The sequence below is a fragment of the Bos indicus x Bos taurus genome, chromosome 29, assembly GCF_003369695.1.
Source record: "Bos indicus x Bos taurus breed Angus x Brahman F1 hybrid chromosome 29, Bos_hybrid_MaternalHap_v2.0, whole genome shotgun sequence".
Classification (NCBI taxonomy): Eukaryota; Metazoa; Chordata; class Mammalia; order Artiodactyla; family Bovidae; genus Bos; species Bos indicus x Bos taurus.
The window spans coordinates 26124711-26149467 of NC_040104.1; the positions used below are offsets into that span (position 1 = coordinate 26124711).

At 46.8% G+C, this 24757-nt stretch overlaps 1 protein-coding gene across 10 annotated transcripts in view; it reads left to right on the top strand.

The window, feature by feature from the left end:
* NAV2 (neuron navigator 2) overlaps positions 1-24757 on the top strand; it is a 796404-nt gene that overhangs the window by 532698 nt on the left and 238949 nt on the right. For all 10 annotated transcript variants that reach the window (XM_027531913.1, XM_027531909.1, XM_027531911.1 and 7 more), the window contains 2 exons: positions 11028-11100; positions 22905-23175. In XM_027531913.1, the coding sequence (XP_027387714.1) occupies positions 11028-11100; positions 22905-23175 (344 nt within the window). The remainder of the gene's footprint in view (positions 1-11027; positions 11101-22904; positions 23176-24757) is intronic.

The following is a 24757-nucleotide window of genomic DNA, read 5'->3' on the forward strand; positions in this document are numbered from 1 at the left end:
GAGGGCCTGTGACCCGGGCTTCCCTTCACTATTGTGAAGGATGACTAGTGCTCGCCTTCGGTGGGAAGTTTCGAGATGAAGCAACTTGGAATGAAAGTCTTACCCTGGCCCCAGTCTGCTGCTCTAAGGGGAGAGTGCAGAAGAAATTCTTAGAACCAGAGCAACGGGCCTTTGAGGGGTGAGCTTATGGATGCTGTATTTTTTTCTGACTGTGTATATACAGTCAAGATGTATCATCATCAGTCTTATGAAACTCCTTGGAGAGACACTTGCAGAGATTTGATTCTGAGTCTCAGAATTTATAGATTCTTTGTCAGTGGCTATAAAGTGATGAACTCTTATGATCACCTGGCAATATAATTTTAGCTTTTAGGGGGAATCATCTTCCTAATATGCTGATAACAGAGAGAACCATATGAAATAGCCAGTCTTTAACTATTTTCTACCTACAAAAATGGCAGTTTTATCTGGTCCAGTGAAATACTTGACAAGGATGGAAATAGTAACAGATTAGCATTATATGACAAGAATTGTCAGCATTTCTTCACAGGTGCACTAGCAGTCTTTAGCCTTGGGAAACTTGGAGGATATCCTGTAATAGAAGCCTCCTTGTCTCATTTGCTCTCCTCTTTCAGTGACTTTGCCCACACCTCCAACACTCTGGCAGCAGCAGTAAACAGAGCTGAGTTATTTTAATTCTTGAGTATATTCTTAATTACTTTTAATCTCATATACTTTTTGATTGGTTGACAAGTAGCTCTTTGCCTTGATCACAGATTTTGAAACTTGAAACTATTGACCAGATCTAGTTTCTCTATGTGCTACTTGCAAAATCTCCCAAATTCTTTATTAATGTTCACTAGGAAGCCATAACAGCTTGTGAATAAAAAAATGGATTTAAGTGTGATGTATGTGAAAAGTCCTAATATTATGCCTGGCATGTGATAATGGTATTATGCCTAGCAGCATCTGAAATTGGAGTGGGCACAATGGTGATTTTTTTTTTTTTTTTTGGCCACACCTCACGGCTGGTAGAATCTTATTCCCCAACCAGGGATTGAACCCAGACCCTCACAGTGAAAGCACAGAGTCCTAACCACTGAATTGCAAGGAAATCCCCAAATATGCCATTTCTCTTTTTTTCCCTAATGGCGATTTTTTAGTTGCATCTTCTGCACAAATTAACACAACAGGTGATATGTATTAAAACAAGGAGAGGCTAACAGAGCAGTTGGCGTCCCTTCCTTCCAGCCTTCAGCACAGTGAGAGTGCGAAGTCTTGCAGGATTCTGAGTTGAGTATTAAAACATTTAAATGTATCTGGTTGGCTTTGCTTCCCTGGTTATCTGTGCTACCAGGATACATCTTGCACTCGGTTATTAATATGTCATGCTATCCTCAGAACTGTGGGGCAGGAATCCATGGATCAGCTTTGTTGTGTGTCTGGCTCTTTTGCAACCCCGTGGACTGTCGCCTGTCAGTCTCCTCTATCCATGGGATTTTTCTGGGCAACATTACTGGAGTGGGTTGCTATTTCCTCCTCCAGGGGATCTTCCTGACCTAGGGATAGAACCTGTGTCTCTGCATCTCCTGCATTGTCCACCTCTTTACCACTGAGCAAGCCCAGTCCATGGGTTGGATTCTCATGAACAACCCACAAGGAGCATAAACAATGGACATTGGCAAGTCGGCTGAGCCACAAAACTGAGTTTTTCAGGTTAGTGTGAGGGAACTGGTCCCCAGGCTGGCCTTCATCTACAAACTAATTATCCCATTACTCTGTTCTTTTGTATGTGTTGGCTTTGTGGGTGATAGCGGTATCTCCACAACTGAGGATTTACTGCACTCTTCGGGTATATCAAGGATCTACTCTTTGGCTTTGTTTTGCATTTATGATCTGCTGCCTCTTGAAGACTTTGTGGTGTCTTATGAGTTTAAGCATGGGAATATGACAAAAACTGGAGAAGGCAGTGGCAACCCACTCCAGTATTCTTGCCTGGAAAATTCCATGGACAGAGGAGCCTACGAGATAGTTATTAATATCAGCATTCCTGTGCTACAGATGATGACTTTGAGACTTGATGCAGTTAACAGTTTTCTTAGGTTTTTAAGAGTAGTTTCTCAGGGAACTCAAATCTAGTGTAGAGTTCAAAATCTGTATCAATAGATCCGGACAGGATTAGGGGACAATTATTAGTCCACGGGTCGGATACTCATGAACAACCCACAAGGAGCATAAACAATGGACACTGGCAAGTTGGCTGAGCCACAAAACTGAGTTTTTCAGGTTAGTGTGAGGGAACTGGTCCCCAGGCTGGCCTTCATCTACAAACTAATTATCCCATTACTCTGTTAATTAGGGGACACCTAATAATTGTGATAGAATGCAAGTACCTCCAGGAGAGGGGACTGGTGAGAGGATAGTAGCAGGCCCTTCTGTCTTGGCGTGAGGTGGTTTATCAGCATCTTTGTTAAGAGACAGTTACATGTCAGGTGATAGAGAGGAAATCCCAGGAGGAGGAATAGAAGGCAGACCAGATAAGCTTGTCTAATTCTCTCTGTTTTGCCAGAGGCCAACTCCAGACACGGCACTGGGCATGTATGGCCTGAGCACTATTGCCAAGGGACAGTCATATCAGAAGTGACAACACGCTAACAGAAACTGCCAGTTATCGGGCACCTACTGAGTACCACGTACACGTTTCCTCTCATGTAATCACCACCACCACCCTGTATGATCCGTGTAATGCCCATTTTACAGATCAGGTCACTGAGGTTAAATTGCTGATGATCGTAATTCAGTAAATGGCAGAATCAGGATTTGAACCCAGATTTGTCTGACCCCAAAGCTTGTGATACCATTCTAATGGCAGAAAGTAAAGAATTAAAGAGCCTCTTGATGAAGGTGAAAGAGGGGAGTGGAAAAGCTGGCTCAAAACTCAACATGCAGTAAACTAAGATCATGGCATCCGGTCCCATCTCTTCATGGGAAATAGGGGGGAAAAGTGTAAGCAGTGGCATATTTTATTTTCTTGGGCTCCAAAATCACTGCAGGTGGTAACTGGAGCCATGTAATTAAAATATGCTTGCTCCTTGGAAGAAAAGCTTATGACAAATCTAGATAACATATTAAAAAGCAGAGACATCACTTTGCTGACAAGATCCCTATTGTCAAAGCTATGGTTTTTCCAATGATCATGCATGGATATAAGAGTTGGTCCATAAAGAAGGCTGAGCACTGAAGAACTGATGCTTTTGAATTGTGGAGCTGGAGAAGACTCTTGAGAGTCCGTTGGACAACATGGAGATCAAACCAGTCAATCCTAAAGGAAATTAACCCTGAATATTCATTGGAAGGACTGATGCTAAAGCTGAAGCTCCAATACTTTGGCCACCTAATGTGAAGAGCTGACTCATTGGGAAAAACCCTGATGCTGGGAAAGACTGAGGGCAGGAGGAGAAGGGGACAACAGGATGAGATGTTTGGATGGCATCACTGACTCAATGGGCATGAGTTTGAGCTAACTCTGGGAGTTGGTGATGGACAGGGAAGCCTGGTGTGCTGCTGTCCATGAGTCGGATGTGACTTAGCGACTGAACAACAACAACAAAGCCTGTGTTTTATCCTGTAAATATCACCCCTTAAGCCCTCATCACTCTCCTTTTAGCATCTGTGTCAGCTCTTGACGAGACCTCCACTTGGACTAATCAATCCCTTTTGGGAGTGCTAGGAGTTAGGGATCGTTACTCTGGCATTGTAGCAGAAGAAATGACGTGCAGAATGATTTCCTGAAGAAACACGCACAGAGGCATCCTCTGGGCCTCTCCCATGATACTAACCCCGCAGGGCGTTTCGCCCTCAGGAGGACCGCTGAGTCTGGAAGCAGACACATTGCGGAGCTCAACTCTAAGCATCTGATCTGGGGCCTCCAGAACGAGGGCTGATTTGGAGAACTTAGCCATGGCTCCCCTTCCAGGTCTCTCTCTTTGTTTCAAGGGGAAAATCGAGAAGTCAGAAAATAATTGGGCAATGAAACCATCCTAGGCAGTTGGAAGCAAAGTGGAAAAAGATAGCTACTGGAGGAATTCGAGATTCTTGTTTTCAATTTTCTTCTCTAGAGAGTTTTTTTTTCCGTATCCATATGGACTTACCCGTTTGCTGTAATAGCAGAGAGGCTCCTATAAAATCTTGTTAAAAAGGAATTCTTGACAACATCTTAGAAAGCCCAAGTTATAAATATCTTAAAAGATAAGGAGGATACCATTGCCAAATTAAAGGAAGCAACTGGGCAAGGCGTTAAAGCAGCAGAGAAACAGTCTGACAGAAACACTCAAGCCCCATCCAGCCCCTGAGTCCCTCATTCTGAAGCTTTCTCTTTCAAAGCCACCAAGAGAGCTAGAGATGAATTTCTGAAAGCTTTGAAGCTTGAATGGCCAGAGCTGGGATAGCAGGTATGGAGCGCTGTGGCCAAAGATGGCCTTATGTGTCTGCCTAGCATGTAGCAGCATGTGGGGCTTGCAAGGGAGATACTCCTGAATGTTTCCCCACCTGGGAGAATTGGAAGCACGGGCTACCTCCCTTCTTTCTGGGGCTCCCTTCTAAAATTAGAACTACTTTGTCTGGGCCCTGCTGCTGTGTCCTGCAGTGGTGTGCACTCCCAGGACTACACTGTGGCCCGTGACCATGTGACCATTTGAGGTGGTTGAACACTGACATAGGTGGAGAAAAATGTGAAACTGGGCAATCACACATCAGGTCGTGGTCCCCAGAAATGCAGAGCAAAAAGACAACACTGGTGAGACAGGCATTCAGGAGGACAGTTCCCCAGAGTACTTTTGGGTCTGGTTTCATGGTTGGATTTCTTTTACTTTTTTCCTTCTATTTTTGTTTTTGGAAACTGGCAATGGGAAGGAGTGTCAGGAGAGCATGGAGGCCTGGTAGATAGGAAACAGACCTTCCCAGTAAATGTGACCACAGGCGCAGCCCTGCCCTTCCCACCCCTCCCCATCTCAGTGCCCAGTCCGGGTGTCACTGAAGCCCCACCTTAAAGGCACTGCTTGATCCATCCCTGACATAGCATAGCTCATCCATCCTGAAGCTTTCAGACCAGCCTGGAAGGGCTTGACCTGGCTGCTGTTGCCATGGTAACGGAGTGCCAAGGCTTCCCTAAGAACAAGAAGGACCCTTGCCTTCTCTCCATTTCTGCTTCCGTTCCTGAATGTGGCCCAGTGCTCTGCTTTGGCTCTGGGTCCTCGCTCTCTGCTCTTCTCCATTGCTCCCTGGCCTCTAGCCATTTTGACTCTCTTTTGGTTCCCAAAATGTGCGAGGCCGCATCCTGCATGAAACCTGTGATGTGGGTGTTCTTCTCTTCCCCACTCTCAGTCCTTGGCTCACTCTTACGTCTCAGCTCAAATTTCCCTTCGACAAACATATCTTGAGTGTGTACAATGCACCCTATGCTCTTCTGGGTGCTTGGGGTTACATCAGTGAAGAGAACAGACAAAGGCCTTATTTCTGTGGACCAACTTTCTATCTCTTCCTTGAATTCTCACCTGACCCCCCATCCTTCCAGGCTTGATCAAGTCCTTTAGTACATGACAGATGCTATCAGTGATCTGTTTATTTAATGCCAGCTCCCCTACCTTAGACTGTAGACTCTACAAGGTCAGGAATTATGTCTCTTTAATTCACCACTGTATACCCAGTACCAACACACTGCCTAACACCCTGAAGGTGCTCAGTAGATATGGGTGAAGAAATGGATAAATAGATGGATGAATGATAATTGTTTTTGTTGACAAGTAGCAGTATCAGGTGTGAGGATCACACATACTTCTGGAAGAAAGTTGTTTGTGCTAAGAGGCTCAAGAAGAAGCCATACAGTGCTTTTCAAGTCCTTAGAACTTACAGGTTCTTGCTCAGCCTTGTCTGAGGTCCGGGTGTCCCACTCCCGAAGCTCTTGAGATTTCATGTTTGTTTGTTTGTTTTTAATGACTATGACCAAGCCTGACTCGAAAGCAGCATCTGTTTGCCTCTCTTGTCAATTTCATCTTCTCAAGATGGAGACCTCCAAGGGGCTTGGTGAGAAACTAATCAAAACTAGCACCCCATTTACTTGGTCTGCTTGGAAGCCTACCTTCCCCTGGGCTGTGGTAGAGATGGTCTTCATCTGGATTAATCAGTTTCATGCACTTTGCAGTCAGCTATGCTGGTATTCCGAGTGAAATGCTACCATGACAACTGCCACAACAGATGGTATTTGATCAGTCTCTAAGCTACAGAGGAGATATACAGCAGTGCTTCTGAGGTTTGCATACTTTACGTTATCATGAGACCCAGTCCGGCCTGAACCAGGACTGAAGTGTAAAGTTTTCCATTTGCCTGCCAGCCCCCTCCCTTCTCTTTCCAGTTGTTTGCCATTTGTTTTGATTTTCCTTGCTCCCTGCCTGGCCTGGATGTAGATGTATTTCTGGATGTGGGAGAGCTAGGCTACAGCATACTTGGTCCATGCAAGTTGCCCTGCAGGTCTAATGTTTAGAGACTGTTGAGAAGCTATTCAACTATGGGTTGGAGATCCTGGCTGAGAGTGAGGGGAAAGGCTTAAAATTGCCAGCCTTTCTCTCTCGGATGTTCTTGGACCACACAGGGTGGAGGCCACGTATGGCCCCAAAGCAAGGGAAACCCTGGGAGTGCATCTTGGTCTCAGTTTGTCCCCTTACTCTGCCTTCTCTTTCATCCAGCTCCTTTCTCCTCCCAGGGTCTCTGGTGTAGTGGTCCCATTTCTCAGCTTCCCGTCTCCACTCCAGCTAGCATTACAAACTCCAGGAGCTTGATCTCAGAGCTCTTGGACCCATTTCTATGGCAACAGCTACAGCAGCCTTCTCACCCAGTGCCCCTCCCCACCCCCTCTGCAACACTGGAATGTCAGACTTTGCACAGATTTTTTTTTCAGCTAATTTTGGAAAGCAGTTTATATTGGCCGCTACGTGTTAATGAACAGCTTCGGTTCTATTTACATACTTTGCTGGTGAAGAGTCTTTTCCCTCGCTCTGCCTCTCAACTTTAACAGGATCCGCATCCTGCATTAGATGTCTGGATCCCATATGAACCACGAGCCTCTTTAAAGATGGGCACCTCATTGTGCTCTGATGGGAACCCCAGGGGCTGCCACTGGCCAGTCCCCTCCAGGGATGATGTGGTGGGAGTGTGCAGTCTCAGTCATAAAGGAGGCTGGATTGTGTACCTGAACAGTGTTTATAAGAAAACCTTAAGGTGATTTTGAATCACAAGAGAGCCTGGATCAAAGAAACAGTCTCCCCTTCTGATCTCATTCCAAGTGAAGCGGGAGGTTGGAATCTACATCTGACCTTGCTCCCCAGCCCCGTGCCCTTCCTGGGGTACAGATGAAAAGAGTGTGGGTCTCTGCTGCCTTGTCAGGCATGAGTTTTAACCTTAATGGAACATTATTAAAGAATGGATTTGAAACTTGAGGAATGTGTTTTGAACTCCTCCTGTGAGCAGAGAATTCATGGTAGAAGGGGAGAAAAAATTCAGGGCGCTTGACGGGCTTATGAATCGTCTTTTAAATGATGAACCAAGTTCTTATTTTTAGGTTTTATGTTTTCTGGGAGTGCAGCTCAGCCATCTGGATAGTGTTCCCGTTTCATCTCCTCTTTAGGAGAAAGCATTCCTGGTGCCCTGGGGCCTCCTCTCTTCACCTAATGGAGGGAGATCCTAATGTTTCCCTTGTTTATTAGATGCTCTGGTTCTCCTGGAAACGGAGGGGAGTCGGGGTGTGTGTGGACCCTAAAGAGGACGATTGTGTAAATGTGGACTCCTGGACTGGGAGGAGAGCTCTGCACCAACACCAGCAAAAGAATGGAGCGTAGTACCTGGCACAAAGCAGACATCGCATAATTACCTTGATTGAATGAGTGATTAAAAGAATCATCTCAGATTTCTCACTCTTGGGACTGCTGACATGTGGGGTTAGATAATTCTTTATTGGGAGGGATCTGTGTTAGTAGCATCTGTACCCTCTGATGTCAGTACACTAGATGTCAGTTCCCTTCAGGGTTATGACAACCCCGAATGTGACCAGATGTGGCCAGATGCCCCCTGGGCGGGGAGGGTTGCACAAAATCCTCCTTTCCTAGTCTCCTTTACTCAGCGAAAAACTACTGATCTAAATTATGAAATTCGTTGACAGAGTGATAGGACTGTTAAAAAAAAAAAAATCAATGAGAGATGAAGTGTTCTAGGTAACCCATGTATTCCTCCCCTTAACAGAATTTAACATTTAAAAAGAAAACCCGTGGATCAATTGAAGTGTACCAAGGCTAGCCTTGCAAGAAGAAATTACCACGGACTTTAAATGATGACACATGCATCGAATGCTCCAGAAATATGCTCCTTGGAAGGGAAGTTCTGTAGAATTGCCATGTTGTAGAAGAGCAGACGGAGAAGGCAATGGCACCCCACTCCAGTACTCTTACCTGGAAAATCCATGGACAAAGGAGCCTGGTAGGCTGCAGTCCATGGGGTCGCTAAGAGTCGGGAACGACTGAGCGACTTCACTTTCACTTTTCACTTTCATGCATTGGAGAAGGAAATGGCAACCCACTCCAGTATTCTTGCCTGGAGAATCCCAGGGACCGGGGAGCCTGGTGGGCTGCCATCTCTGGGGTCGCACAGAGTCGGACACGACTGAAGCGACTTAGCAGCAGCAGCAGCAGCAGTAGAGCAGAGCTTTCCCTGACTATCTTGGTAGGTGTCCTTTTTTTGTGTTCAGTATCACACTGCCACAGTATTGGTGAAAAAAACTTAAACCTACCATCTCAGTCCACCCACGTGACACTTCCCAGGATAAATAACAAATACACTATTTTTGATTTTGCATTATTAAGTTCGGGGCAGTCAGCCTTTTCTGCTTCTCATTTTCCATGGGGACATGATTGCCAAAACCTCCTTTCTGAGCTGTGCACCACAAAATATTAAAAGAAGTAGGTCTGGGTCCTGTGTAGCGCAGGGAACTGTATTCAGTGTTCCTGTGATAAACTATAAGGAAAAGAATATGGAAAAGAATGTATATATAACTAAATCATTTTGCCGTACAGATTAATACAACTTTGAAATCGACTATACCTCAATAAAATTAATTTAAAATAAAAAAATAAACATACACACACACCCCCCAAAAAAGTGGATAGGATTATAGGAAGAGACAAGTGGTAGCAGGAGGATTTTATCATTTTACCATGATTTCAATATTAGTGCCTTTGTATGGAGGCAAAAATCCTTTTGACTGGTTTTGGCCCATTACCACTGTGTACAATAGCATGAATTCTCAACAGCAGGGTTTCATAATAGAGTGCAGTCACACTTAGAGGATTTTTATTGCACTTCTACACAGAAGCTGGCTGCTCTAAAATACCTTTGCACAGGATCTTCCCAGCCATTGTCTTCCTTCTTCGACCACCCCCTTACCCCCCACTTGCCTCCAAGATGGAAGCATCTGAATTGTCACTGTCGGTCACCCTGCTCTGGAAAGAAGAAAGGAGCTCTTAAAGCCATCTCATTTTTCCTCCCGCTTTGTAAGATACGACTTTCTGCCATGGTGGCAGGCAAAACCCATAGCATCAGCATTTATTTTATCTGTGGGAAATTGCATTCTACCCCTTTTCCTAGAGATGAAAGAATGCCTCCCAGATGAAGACCCTGGAAGCTGGGAAAGAGATGGGAACCTGAGCTTAAAAAAAAAAATGCGAGGATGGAGCAGATTCTTTTTCAGTGGATGCAGTTTTATTCAGGTGTCCCCAAGCTTAACTTAACATGTTTAGAAGCTGTGAAGACTGAGAGCAGAGAGTGCCAGACATCAGGGGAGGGTGGACATGAACTTTAAGAAGCCTGTCTTGGAGCCAGACTGTACCAAATGAGAGCTCGTAAAATGGAGACACTTTACTCTGTGGCTACGAAGGAGCCATCAGGATGTTGCTTGGGGGAGGAGAGAATGGTCACAAGCACACTGTGATAGTCATTTATGGGTCCAGAACAAACCCCTTGGGTCAGATACTGGTTTGAGCTCATAAGTATGTGGCTGGAGCCTGGGAAGTCGGGCAGAGGCTGGGGGGTTGTAGAGGTAAGGAAGACGTGAAATGCAAACTCTGTGAAATCCAAAGTTCCCTCTGTCAAGTCCGAAGCAATTTCTTTTATTTATGGTTACCACTGACATGAATCAAGCCTGAACATTTTCCTGTAGACCTAAAAGTAATTAACCCTGACAACTGAAGTCAAATTAGACCTTTGGGAATGACCTAATTGCTCTCTCCTGTGGTGGGGGGGCCGGGGGGACGTGAGCTTGCCCTTGGCGGTAGCGTCCACCCTGGAAAGCCTGGAAGGCCTCCCAGACTCGGGTGGGGCCGGGTCCCTTCTTGCCACAGAAGATACAAAGGACAGAGAGGTTGGGTGAGCTGGCAGCTCTCCTCGGTCCTCTGCGATGCCTGCCATCCTGAGAATTTTGTGAGTCAACACTACCCAGATTCCTGCTGAAATTCCCATTCACTCTTTTTATATTTGACTGTTCGCCTCCTCGGGGGCTGGAAACCTCTCCCAGCTGCTGGTGGGGGGGTGGGTCTCCTAACCTCATCCCCACCTCCATGTTTCTGGCAGCTGCTCAAGCGTTCAGGATAGCGCTGGTGACAGTGATCCACACGAGAGCTCCGATTTCACCCTGGTTATTTTTGGCAGCCATGAGCAATCCAAGGCCTCGACTCTTGGCACTGTGTGTGGTTAGGATATTAGGTAACCTTTTCCTGTGCAAGTATAGACAAAGGAGAGTCCTGACCCGCATCCATCCATCCATCTGTCCATTTGGCATTTTCATGTCATTTTTTTCCTCTTCGAGAAACTTAGCAAAATGCACAATAAACCCTCTCTCTGACATAGCCTCTTGTTCCTAATAAGCGATGGCTCTGGAGAAGGCTAAACATTTAATGAGTGTATACTATTGGTTTTTTTTTTCCTCCTAGATTGAAAACATAGATGCCTGCTTGAATTTCCTGGCAGCTAAGGGAATAAACATCCAGGGACTCTCTGCGGAAGGTGAGTGAGCCCTTGTCATGAAGGTACCCTTTCACTGTTCGAAATGCCCAGCTGTTACTTATTGATGATGTTTATAGAGTTTAGCCAGTGGGTCCTGGTAGGCTCTTCCAGTCCTGTTTCTTTCTGGTTGTGAGATTGCTCAATGCTTGTCTACACTTGAGGATGCCACTTTTTGGACAACCTGAAGAATCACTCCGAGAGGGCCGGTCCAACCACTCCAGCCTTGTCCGCCTGGCACAGAGGGAGCAGTCAAGACGGAGCTGGTTCTCTCTGAGAAGGGTTTCATCACACAATGCCGATTTGATTCACATGACCGGAGAGTCAGTTAATTATCAAGCCAGGCCTTATCTGTGGGAGAGAGAACACTTAACCACAGAACATATTTAAATCGTACAGGTTCCCAGGGAAAGATGCCTAATCCTTATCTCTTACTTTTATTAGAAGAAGCAGCACTTTGCCTAGCTCCAAAAAAAAAAAAGCACGTGATTTATTAATGAGATGCTCCATTCTGACATCCTGATTAGTTTTTAATTAACTCCAATTTGGTGGCTAATTAACACATTAGTGTTTGCTGGTGGTTTGCTGTTCAATTAAGTGTTGGTCTGGAGATGGCTGGTCTGAATTCTTAGCCTCCTCAGGCAACGTCTCGCTGTGGAAACTCGCTGTCTCTCTCTCTCTCTGTGTCTCCTGTTTGTAAATACAAGCAGCTGCCAGCTCCAAGGCTGCCACAGGCCCCGGCATCCTCCCAAACTCATTAAGCTGCACCTGCCTCCAGTTTTCCCAGAACAGGTAGAGCCGTGTGGGCTTCAGATGACACCACCCTAGCATGCTTGTGTTTCGCAAAGTTGCCTGTTAGCGTCAACTCGGGTGGTTAGGGTGGGGAGGCGGGGAGCGCTGAGGAAAGACGCAGCCCCGTGGAGCAGGTAAGTTTGCAAACGTGAACCTTTTGGGCCCTGTTCCTTACCTTTGCCCTGCTGCGTGGTGAAAGCTTGGTTGTCCTGGCTGGGTTTCTGGACTGTAGTCTCGGTTTTGGAGGTGGGCGGCCACTATTGGTATCTTATGTCTCTGATGGCATTTCCCCAAGTGGGACCTCTAATAGGCTGGGGCTGTCCCGGGTCAGACACGATCACATTGCTGCTTCCAGAAGTCTCTGAGTGAGTTCTTGGTGATCAGCCTTCATCTCAGCTCAGAGAGAAGGGTCCACGGAGGATTGCTTGGTCTGGGCTGTGGGCCCTCTTCCACCGGGGATGAGACCTGGGCTGAATGGCATGTGCCATGCACCTTGCTGGGGCGTGGGTGGTTGTTGGTCGTATTTTCATGGAGACGTAGGGAGATGCAAATTTCTGTTCCAAGGAGCACATGACTTCTTCCTGGAAGAGAGTGCTGGTGCTGGTGTAGGTGGCAGGCACACATTCCTTCTAGTTCCTGGGCGTGATTAGATCCCAGGCGTGTGCCCTCACAGCAGAGCATCATCAGGGGCTTCTACAAGTTATGCGTAGCAGAAGGAGCTCCAGGGGATATAGACTGTAGGCCAGCTCCATCTCATGTGGTCTGAAGGTGACCCTAGCCACCCTGCCATCCATCTACCCATTGTCCTGCCTTCTGCCTGCCCTGGCTCTCCCCCGCGCCCACCTGCCCCATCTTCTCTATACCTTAAGGCATAGAGAGTCTACTCAACAAATGTTTGTTGAATGAATAAGTATCAACTGCGCCCAGGTAGCTTAGTGAAAAGAATCCACCTGCCAATGCAGGAGATGCAAGAGACCTGGGTCCCATCCCTGGGTCAGGAAGATCCCCTGGAGGAGGAAATGGTAATCCACTCCAGTATTCTTGCTTGGAAAATTCCACGGACAGAGGAGCCTGGTGAGCTACAGTCCGTGGAATCACAAAAGAGTCAGATACGACTGAATGCACACGCACGTGCTTTGAAGGCTCTTATCTGCATCAGCTTCAGCTCTCACAACAGGTGATGGAATTTACAATAGACCAAGTTATAGATGAGGAGATTTTGCCTTAATGGAATTGTGAAGCCTATAGTGAGTGAGTGGCAGGGCAAGGTGTTGAACCCAGGTGATTTCAGAGCTCACGTTCATGGTGTCTGGGGACAGCAGCTTGAATCCCAGCATGCCATGTACAGGTGAAAGCAATCAAAACAGATGCAGAACCTTTCTTCTAGCAGACACTGTCTCAGAAGATGCTGGGCAGCTCCCAAAGGCACATCCTGCAGAGGCACCAGCCCTGGCCCCTGGTCAGTGGTGGGATGTGGCCCCTGTGAGTCTCTGAGCAGAGAAGAACAGACTGGAACCAGTGGGTTGAGAATCAGTCACTGGGCTATAACCATGAAGTGAGTTTTTCAGAAACTGCCCCCACCTGTGCTATGCTAACCCCCATCTTTCCTGCTGGGTTGAGGCTCATTTAGAATCTGGGCCAGAACCTATTTCTCTTTAGTCTTGCACAGTTATTAGGAGAGGCAAGAGACATAGGTTCCATCCTGGGTCGGGAAGATCCCCTAGAGGAGGAAATGGCAACCCCCTCCATTATTCCTGCATGGAAAACTGCATGGACAGAGGAGCCTGTTGAGCCTTAGTCCATGGAGTTGCGAAAGATTCAGATGCATGCACGTGCTTTTAAGGCTTTATGTCATAAATTTAAGAGTAGATTTATGTCAATATTTAAGACTCAGTCTTGTTCATTTTTAAACTTCAATCTCCAACTCAAAGCCTTTTCCTGGTGTCCCCCCAGAGCAGGTGGCTTTGGAGGACTGAAGGGGGGTGGGGCATGATGCCTTCCCTCCCCTTCCCTCGTCCCTGCACCTGAGCAGCCAGGATCGGGGCCAGAGCAGAGAAGCAGAGTTCTGCCAGTGATGAAGCTGCTGTCATTCTCTTGGGTGACTATCATTGCCACTGTCCCGGGTGGGGGTGTCTGTGTGCCCAGCCGACCGGGCACTCAATCCCACGCTGCTTCCAGGGTCTGGTGGTCTTGGTGGTCTGGTGGGAGATTTGACCAGCTTTTCCAGCTCACCCCCAGCTGGCAGCATTCACCTCCCATCCCCCCTGATTAGGACTCTCTCTGTCCGTACACTGAGGTGGTCCCAGTAAAGCTGTAGACCTCAGCCTCGTGGGTCCTGCCTTACCCACCATTGAGCAGCAGGGATGTGTGGGCTCTGTCCTCTGGCTGTAGCAATGGAACAGACCTCCCGGCACCTGGATGTCCCCACCTTATGGTCTCTCTCCAGCTGTTTCCAGCTTAGGAGGCCCACAGGCAGCTCTGCCAAGTCTCTTCTAAGCAGGTGTCCCCAAGGGGCCCTGGGGTGCCAGCCCCACCACTTGGAGTAAATTTTCTTGGGGCCTCTACTCCCTTGACTTGAAGAAGTGCACGGACCCCACCTTCTTCCTCCTTGGGTGACGGGAGGGGATACCCTGTCTCTCAGATCATCAGTCACGACCACCCTCGCTCACCCTCAGTGCCACTCTCTCATCTGGATCTTCTCCTGATTTGGGGTTGGGTGGGGCGAAGTGGGTGATACTGGTCTTTGATGGTAAGACTGATTCTGGACTAGCACAGTCCTGTGGGGGTGGGGGAGCGGGTGACTGGCCCCAAGTTTTGTCAGTTCCTAGAACTTACAAATCAAGAGTACTGAGAGCATTTTATCCTCAAATGAGTCTTAGTCACAATTTCAGGGTTATAGGAAATACCTCCATTTGACATACTGTTCAGTTATAGGAAAGGAAATCATATACTGAAAACTCACCATGTGCTATCACTGGGCTGAGAGCCAGACACAATTTTTACCTGATTTAATACCCCAGCAACCTTCTGAGGTTAGGATTATATTACCCCGTCTTAAAGATGAGGAAACTGAGGCCAAAAGAGAATGTTACATGTAGCAAAAGGGAGGCCCGCAGGTAAGCATTGATCAAGCTACTGACAGCTGTTGATTTAAAGGCCTGGTGTTGTCTACTGCTCACCACTACCCACACTTCCAACCACGTGCATTACCACTAGAAAATCATTATAGTGTTTAAAGAATAATGTCATATTAATGCTTTGTGTTTTGCTTTTGAAGATGATTGAGCACCCCAAGGTTCCTCCTCTGATTGAAAAAAAAAATCAGTGGTTGGAAAGCCCCACAGGCACATCGCCACTCTTTCCCAGTGACTTAAGCAGGTTTGGAAGCCGGGAGGGTGTATGCACCTGTCCTTGAAGCGTTTCAGCAGCTCAGGGCCCTGCCCTGACCTACCTGCCTGTGAGAGAGCCACAGGGAACCTTCGTTCCAGGGCAAGACAGCCAAAGCCTGTGAGCCACGGCTGCAGGCCAAGGTGAGCCCTGAGGAGACACTGCTAGTTTGCAGCTTCTCGCACCTCCTCGGTGTTTCCAAAGGTCGGACCCATCCACTTGCTCCTGGAGACTGGCCAGAGTCCTGTGAGCTTGGGCCTCACTCTGCCTTGGGTGATTGTCTAGATCCCTTCAGCCCCTTTCCTACCACACTTCTGTCACCACTGTCTGTAAACCTGTCCCTGGGAGGAAGGCCTGTATCCCTGGGAGTGTTGGGTTTTTTTTCCTTTTGCAATGAGAACTCTTTGGATTTATTCTCTTAACAACTTTTATAGATAACATGCAGCAGTGTTAATTATCTTATGTTGTACGTTACATGCCTAGTTCTTATTTATCTTAAAACTGGAAGTTGGTACATTGTACATTATACTGGATGAAGGGAGTGCCTTCATCCAGTTCCCCCACCCCCACCTTTGGTAACCACAAATCTAATCTCTCTCTTTTTTTTTTTTTAATAAAAACAATTGTTCACTGATTAGAGACAAAGTTTATCTTCAGAGTTCATAAAGAGATCCTAAAAACTCAATAGAAAAGGAGTTATATCAATACAACAAGTTATTCTCTGAAGAGGAAATGCAAATGGCCATTAAACATAGGAAGAAGTGCTTCACCTAACATTCTGGAAACTACTAAAGTAACCTGATACACCTACTTTTCATGCATCAGATGATTAAAAATTGAAAGATCTGATAATATCAAGTGATTGAGAGGTAGGTGCTCTTATCAACTTTCCTTGTAGGAATACAATTTAGACTATTCATCTGGCTGATCAGATTCCATTAAAATCTGAACTATTTGTTACTCATATATTCCACTTTTCTATGTCTCTCTTTGAGATTATACCCGGGAGTTTTGAGAACACTTGGCATCTCCGCTGCCTGGCCCTAAGCCCATTCTCCCGGGATGAGGAAGCAGAGGTTGCGAGGGGAAGGCTTTTCTTATCCAGCGCACATTTGCCAGGCACATCCTATATCAGGGGCAGTGCTAGGCACCAGGGTACATGGAGAGTCGTGTCAGTCGTACAAAACCAGCTTCAATTCCAATTAATAAGAGAGTTATGCCGGTGGGATGTACAGGATCCAGTCAGTGGTACCCAAAGAAAGGTAACAGTCAGCTCTACCTGGGGCCGTCAGGGGGCGTCACAGAGATAGTGATGCTTCCCTTGGGTTTTACAAGATGAGTAGGCTTTCACCAATCGGAAAGGGAAGGTGAAGGGGAATTTAGATAGATGTTAGGGCATAGTAATGTGATGGGCACAGAGGACTTGCTTTCTATCAGTCTTGCAGGTTGCAGGCAGGATGATGCTTCCAGATGCCTCTGACAAGGAGTATAGGGGTTTGGCATGAAGTCGATCCCTAGGTCAAGAAGATCCCCTGAAGGGAAGGGAAGATCCCCCCTGAAAGGAATCTTCTCTAAGCAGCGCAAATCCCAGGTTGCTGACTTGATTAGTTCAAACCTGGGTTTGTGGCCCTGATAGCCAGAGACCTGATGCCGAGCTCTCCTCTCATTTGGAGCCAGGAAACCGGAGGTCTTTTTGGACCCTTAGGGTAAAAGCAGCAGGCGGATTGTCTCCATTGTCCTCCTTCGGGGTCTCTGAAGTTCTGCAGTTAGCGGGACCGTTTCTGTCCCTTGCCAGCAGGGGGCGCTGTGGGCTCTACTCCCACCGCCTCATCCACTTCCCCTGTGGGCACTGATGGGCTTGATGAACAGAAGGTCTTCCCCAGTGGGGTTACATAGACGGCACAGATAGGATCCACAGCCCCAAATCAGCGGGGTGACCTTACACCATGGCTTAAGGGGATTGAATAGGAATCCTGAGTCTACAGTGTAGGCAGCCTTGCCTTGGCTCCCAATCCCTTCCCTACAAAGCAGCTTTCTTTGTATTCGATTATTCCAATGCTTGTGCCTAAGTAAATCAGACTTGAGGTCTCTTTTAAATAATGTTGAAAGAAAATAACTCTGTTATTCTCCCATCTTGCCCAACATGCTCTACAGCATCTATGCAGATTAGGAGCAGTGAGTGGGAGTAGAGTTCAGTCGGAACCCAAGGCGATTGAGTCAAGGCAATACTGAATTTTAGTGGGAATTGGCCTATGGTCTGTACAGTTTATTCTTCAGTTTATGGGCAGGTGGCCATAGGAGAGAAACCAGAGCAGGGCTTTTGTCCTGGTTTCGATGCCCCGCTAGCTCGTGTCTCCTTAGACAAGCCATCTCTCTCTCTCTCTCTTTCTAGGCAAGAATACTGGAGTGGGTTGCCTTTCCCTTCTCCAGGGGATCGTCTTGACCCAGGATTCAAGCCCAGGTCTCCCACATTGCAGGCAGATTCTTTACCATCTAAGCCACCAGGGAAGCCCATCTCTCTCTAGGTCTACTTTTTTTTTTTTTTATTCTTTCTAAAGATCAAGAGTGTGAGGATAGTTGATCAGAAATAAAATGATGCTGTTTTTCCAAAGCCTTAGGGAGTGTCTCGGAGAAGGCAATGGCACCCCACTCTAGTACTCTTGCCTGGAAAATCCCATGGACGGAGGAGCCTGGTAGGCTGCAGTCCATGGGGTCGCTAAGAGTCAGACAGGACTGAGCGACCTCACTTTCACTTTTCACTTTTCACTTTTCATGCATTGGAGAAGGAAATGGCAACCCCCTCCAGTGTTCTTGTCTGGAGAATCCCAGGGACAGGGGAGCCTGGTGGCTGCTCTCTGTGGGGTCACACAGAGTCGGACATGACTGAAGTGACTTAGCAGTAGCAGTAGGGAGTGTCATGGGGTAACATTTTTGTGGGCTGGTGGATTTTGTTTTTAGAGAGCCTGTGTAGCCAGCTTACCAGGCCTTGTGGCACACAGACAAATGCCATTTGGAAATAAGAAAAGAACACAATTCTAACTATTTTGGATACTGTCTGTTAAAGACCACCCATGGCATGAACTGTGTGTCTCTTAACTCCAAACAGAGCATTCACTCTGCTTGAGTCTGTGTTCTGAAATGGATAACATGTGGTCTATCCATATAACAGGACAACACCTAGCAATATGCGCAGGTAAACCTTAAAAACATGCTCCATGGAAGAATGAAAGTGTAGTTGCTTAGTCATGGCCAACTCTTTTTGACCCTATGGACTGTAGCCCGCCAGGCTCCTCTGTCCATGGAATTCTCCAGGCAAGAGTACTGGAGTGGGTTGCCATTCCCTTTTCAGGGGATCTTCCTGACCCAGGGATTGAACCCAGGTCTCCTGAATTCTTCCATGGAAGAAGCCAGATGCAAAAGACTACAGGTCACATGATTCCACTTACAGGAAATTGGCCCAGAATAGGCCAATCAATGAAAACAAGATTAGAATTTGCCTGAGGGGATGGGTTTGGGACTTGATTACAGATGAGCACTTTTCAGGGTGCTGGAGAATCTAAAACTAGAATTTACTAAATTTACTGAAGATCATTATACACTTGATTTTGTGGTTGTAAATTATACCTCAATAGAGCTGATTTCTTTTTTAAAAAGAGATGCTTACTGAGTTTTCTCTAAAATGAGATGATCATGGTTGGCTTTCTTCTTGAGGCCTATGACTGTCTGGAGGGGATGTGTAGGAAGGAGGGACAGCTCCTTAGGCTTCTTGTAGGTGAAGAGCCCTGTACTCTCCAAAGGCAGCAGGTACAACAACCTTCTTTTCTGAACCAAACAAGGAAGTACAGAGACAGGCTTTTATTTTCTCATTTAATCCTGTTAATCTCCATAGCATCCCTATGGGGAAGGTGTGGCACACACTTAAAGAAGAAAATGAGGCTCCGAGAGGTTAACTCTTGGAAAAACTTTGAAGTCTTCAAATGATGGACTTGAGAAATGCAAACCCCGGTCTTTGTGGCTCTAACAATCAGTGATCCCTATAGTAAAAATGCTTCCTCCTAAGAAACAGTGTATTCATGAGAGCACTGGGCCCTTTCACAAATAAAAAGAGGTTTTTGGGAAGAGTAGAACAGTTCTGAGCAATAAATGACTGAACGTCATAGGGAGAGACTATGACAAATCCGGGTCCATTCATCTGCCCTGGGCTGGGCAGGTGGATTGTGAGGGAGCTGGCGTGGACACACCTACCTTTTGCAGGAGCAACTCCTGATCCTCTGGCTTTGCTGTGGAGTTGTTAGTTCCTCCTGCCTTTGTTTTTCTTGCGTGGTTTTTTAAAAAATGTATTATGGAATGTTTGACACATTCCATAATAAAAGAATACTTCTATTATAGAAGGAGAATAAAGAATATTTCTGTGCCTGTGAGCTAACTTAATAAGTAAAACACTATCCACTATCTGGGTGCTTTTAAATTCATGACATGTGATGGGGATGTAAGCAAGCCAAGTTATACCATATTGGGTGACTGAATGAGATCATGTATGTGAAAAGCTTCATTGGTATATGCTAATTAGTAATAGCTCTATAAAAGACACTGAAATCTTACATAGATTTCATCTATCATGATTATAGCTCTATTTTCATCATCCAGGGAATTCTATTTTTAGAGGAAATTGTTTTCCCGAGTTCCTTAACAGGTCCTGCCCTGCCTGCCAGCCCTTGATTCTGGCCCTGCCCCCCGTCATTGTCCAGCTGAGTTAACCAGGGGGACATCACCTTACCCTCCACCTTCCCACGAGGAAAATGCCCATTTTCAAGAAGAACATGGAGACTCAGAGGTTGCATCTTGCAAAACCTCAGTCTATAGACTGAATCATCCCATCCAGACCTCACGTCCTGTGACATTGGTGTCCTTGTCAAAACATTTAGACGCAGCGGCAGAGCAGGCCGTGGATGTGTTCTGCTTTGGTTTCCTTAGGATGGAGAAGGAAGCAGGGGTGAATGGTTAAAGCTGAGCTTACCCAAAGAAATGGGAGAGGGGGGGATTTTCCCACAGTTGGGGAACTTTCTGTGCTCCCTGCATCGCACACAGTGGTTTATAAGCATCTTTACTTGTCCAGGTGAGCCCTGGCTTATACCTGTTGTCCTAATGTAATTAAGAGTGTCTCCTTCTCACTCTCAAAAATGCCATATGATAAGATGTCACATAGTGAAAAAAAAAAAAAAATTTTTTTTTAATGCTGATTATAAGTCAGCCTTTTTAATATTTTTTAAATTTTTAATTGGAGGATAATTGCTTTGCAATGCTGTGTTAGTTTCTGGTGTACAACAATGTCAATCGGCTAAAAGTATACATATATCCCCTCCCTCTTGAGCCTCCGTCCCACCCCAGCCCTTGTCCCACCCGTCTAGGTCATCACAGAGCTCGGAGCTGAGCTCCTGTGTTATGCAGCAGCCTCCCACTAGCTGTCTGTTAACACACGGTAGTGTATTATAAGTCAATGCTACTTTCTCAGTTCATCCCATCCTCTCCTTCCCCCACTGTGTCCACACGTCCATTCTCTGCAGAAGCCATTATTTTTAAGGCATGTAGCTGGAGCTCTATGGGAAGCTCCCACAGGATTCTGGAGCTGTGGTTGTCATACAGGAACCAGGACCGGTGAAAGACGTTTACCAGTGTGCCTTCCCCTGTCTGCTCAGATTTGATCTGCAAAAGCACCTTGGCAGCAGGGCAAGCTGTGAGTGTTGTCAGGTGAGGCCCAGAGAGATTCAGTGACTTGCTCAAGCTAGAACGTGGTAGCAGCAGACTGAAATTCATGCCTTGCTTTTCCAAAGCCGGGCTCCTGATGGTTTTCTCCCACAGTTAGCACAAGCTAGCTCCCAAAGAGTGAAAGCTGGATTCTAGTAGTCTGTATTGTCACTTTCTTCAAGAGCCTGGAAAGAGGAGCTCTCCAACAGGAAGTAATTCAGCCTGACCTAGTCAGCAAATCACACCCAGGGCACTGGCAGGCTAACAGGGGATAAGCCTTGCTTCTCAAAGAACCCCATTCATGCCTTCTGCCCTTCAGCTGGCCATTGGAGGAAACTCTCGTTCCTTTATCAGCATCCTCTTGCCAAGCCTTGGGTAACCTGAAGATGTGTGTTACCCACACCGGGGGTGGGGGCTTCCCTTCCTCCAACCCCATTCCCTTTAACTCCCTTCCCAATTCAGAAACATTCAGCCTAAGGGTGGAAGTAGAGAAAAGCAGACACATTAATTTGCTGACAGAGGTCCGTATGGTTTTTCCAGTGGTCATGTATGGATGTGAGAGTTGGACCATAAAGAAAGCTGAATGCTGAAGAATTGATGCTTTTGAACTATGGTGTTGTTGGAGAAGACTCTTGAGAGTCCCTTGGACTGCAAGGAGATCAAACCAGTCAATCCTAAAGGAAATCAGTCCTGAATATTCACTGGAAGGACTGATGCTGGAGCTGAAACTCCAATACTTTGGCCACATGATAAAAGAACTGATTCATTGGAAAATACCCTGATGCTGGGAAAGATTGAGGGCAGGAGGAGAAGGGAACAACAGGACGAGATGGTTGGATGGCATCACTGACTTGATGGACATGAGCAAGCTCTGGGAGTTGGTGATGGACAGGAAGCCTGCTGCAGTCCATGGGGTTGCAAAAAGTCGGACATGACTGAGTGACTGAACTGAACTGAAGGGTGGAAATGAAGCAGAGGGAGCCCCCAGGTTCCCCCTTCTCTGTCCCACATGCTGGGTGGCCATATTGTTTTACCCTCAGGGTCACTTTAGACCCTGGCCATCAGCATCTGGTGTTAAAAGAACTGTAGAAAAGGAGGGATTGCCCAAGGAGATATACCATTACATCCATAGCTCCTGCCTGGAAATAAATATTTCATTCCTTCTCTGAAGCTCTTTATGCACGCCTTGAGGCAAATACACTTTAAAATCTGAAAAATTCCATCTGGAATGAAAAATTTTCTTAGCCCCACTCTATACACACATTTTTTTTTTTTTTTAATGTAGGGGGAAAAAATGTTTTTAATGTGAGTTCTTTGCGGAAGCAAGCCCTATGGCTTATCCCCATACCCACCCCAAACTCAAGTTGTTTATTTGATGGACAGGAGACAGCCATGTATCTGAGGGCAGGATGATTGAGCAAGGTTAGGTGAGGATTTTGGAGTGGGCCGGCAGCTACTTGGCACGCTCCGGGTGGCTTGAAGCATGGAACTGGGATTTGGGGGTGCTGTGTAGACACCAGTGAGTTTCCCCTGGTGCCTCCATCCCTCGAGCCCTTCCTCTGCATTCTGGACAAGCACAGTCTTGCTCGGGACTCTGTCTTTTTCGGTTGTGTCCTTACTGAGAACTTCCTCCTCGCGCTCGCCAGACATCCCAGTTGCAACTTGCCTCAGGTACCCACTGTAATCCCAGTGGGGAGAAATCAGCTAATTTCTCTGGCCAGATTTTAATTGACTGTGATACCAATTAAGTGTTCAGGAAATCTGTCCTATCCTAGAGGAATTAAAACTCATGCGGGGGCTGATACTGCCTCCTAAAAGGGTGTGAGACAGGGCTCCCCAGAAGGGCTTCCTCCTCTAACCAGAATCTCCCTATTGTCTTGCAGAGATCAGGAATGGAAATCTCAAGGCCATCCTAGGCCTCTTTTTCAGCCTCTCCCGGTACAAGCAGCAGCAGCAGCAGCAGCCACCGCCGCCCCAGAAGCCGCACCTCCCCTCGCCACTGCCACCCCCCGGGTCCCAGGTGGCAGGGGCCCCCTCCCAGTGCCAGGCTGGCCCTCCTCAGCAGCAGGTGCCAGCCACCCCCCAAGCCCCGTGCCAGCCTCACCAACCAGCGCCACATCAGCCGTCAAAAGCACAAGCCGAGATGCAGTCCAGGTGGGTGCTCCTCATCAACTGATAATTCGGCTTTTCTCAGGGTCTTCTTCACACTGACCCCCTTCTAGCCTGCGCCCCATGTGGTTCGCATTTGCGCTTCTGTAGGTCTGAGAACTACCAGTAGTTTGTGGGGAATCAGCATGACCTTGAAATGGATGTGCCTGGTGGAGATGGGGGCTATTAGAGATCAGAGTCGCCAGGCGCTCCTGCCTTAAACTCGAGCCTGTTAACACACACATGCTCATAGGCAATAAACAGCCCCTAAAATAGACTTCAAACTTCTTCTGCGTGTCAGCCTACAGGCTGGGTGTTCAGTGTTATACATACAAAGCAGTTTCGCTTAGTGGAGGCAGAAGTTCTCCAGCAGATACCTCTGTTTTGCCAGAAGAGAAATCCCGAGAACCCAGAAGAAAGATAGCAAGTGTTTTTTAGCAGGACGAGGGGGAGCCGTTCCCAGTCAGTGTGCCTGGGTTTTGTTGACCTTGGAGACGGAGGAGCAGTGTCTGCTATGGCCCTCTGCTGTTTGGATCAGGACCGAGTTTTTGTTGGTGTTTCCAGAGCATCTTGCAACAATGGTATACCAGCAGGACGACAGAACAGTTACCGTCTACTGGGTTCACATGCTAATAGCTGCATTCCTAAACAACACCGCAAAAAATCACCTCATAAAACATTTAATGAGGGGGAAAATATAGAGGAGGGGATTAGGAACTAGAAAGTTTTTGACTCATAGCAAAGTTTTGGAGAAAGCTTTTTTTTTTAAGCTATAACACTTTAGCTATCAAGCCTAAATGCCACCACTCAAATTGACTGGTTGATTTCATTGACTATGTGCTACAGATTGATGGCTTTTTCCTTCCAGTACCAGCACTAATAATCATAGGTTTTCTCACACACCGTCATACCCTTGGTAGCCATTTGTAGTTGGGCGAAGCACAAAGTGGTTGAAACAAAGCAGCTGCCCTCGAGATGGTTAATGGTCACAGCTGTATTTCCCCGGGAGAAGTGCTGCTTCCCAATTGTGATTGTGTTAAAACCAGCAGTGACAGATGTGATGTAAATCAGAACCCCTAATTAATTATCTAATTATATCCAATTTCATTGTGAAAATTTGTGGGCCAGTAGGGATGCCTGGACTAGCAATGAGCCCTGGACAGCCAGGCAGCCAGCCTCCACACCTCTGCCCTGAAGGGCCCCCTGGATGAAGCCATTCTGTGATCCCTAGTGGGGTCAGGATGATCACATGATCTGGGCATCATATCCCACACTGCATGCTGCAGAGTGCATATTCCCTGGAGAGCAACTTGCAGGGGAAGGGTTCTATGGGGGGGAAATTGGTGCCTGTTCCCTACATCCTACTGGAGGAGGCAGGCAAAAGTGGGAAGAGAAATATCAGAAGTGGTAGTACAATAAGATAATGGGATTCAGAGGGATTGGGTTCATAATTTAAGTTGGGTTGATAGGTTTCTCGGAGGAGCTGACACCAAAGTAGAAATAGGAGTGATGGGGGCTAGCCATGCAGGTGTGGCATAGATCAGGGAGAGGGGGAGCAGCTGGTGCAAAGGCCCTGTGGTAGGAGTAA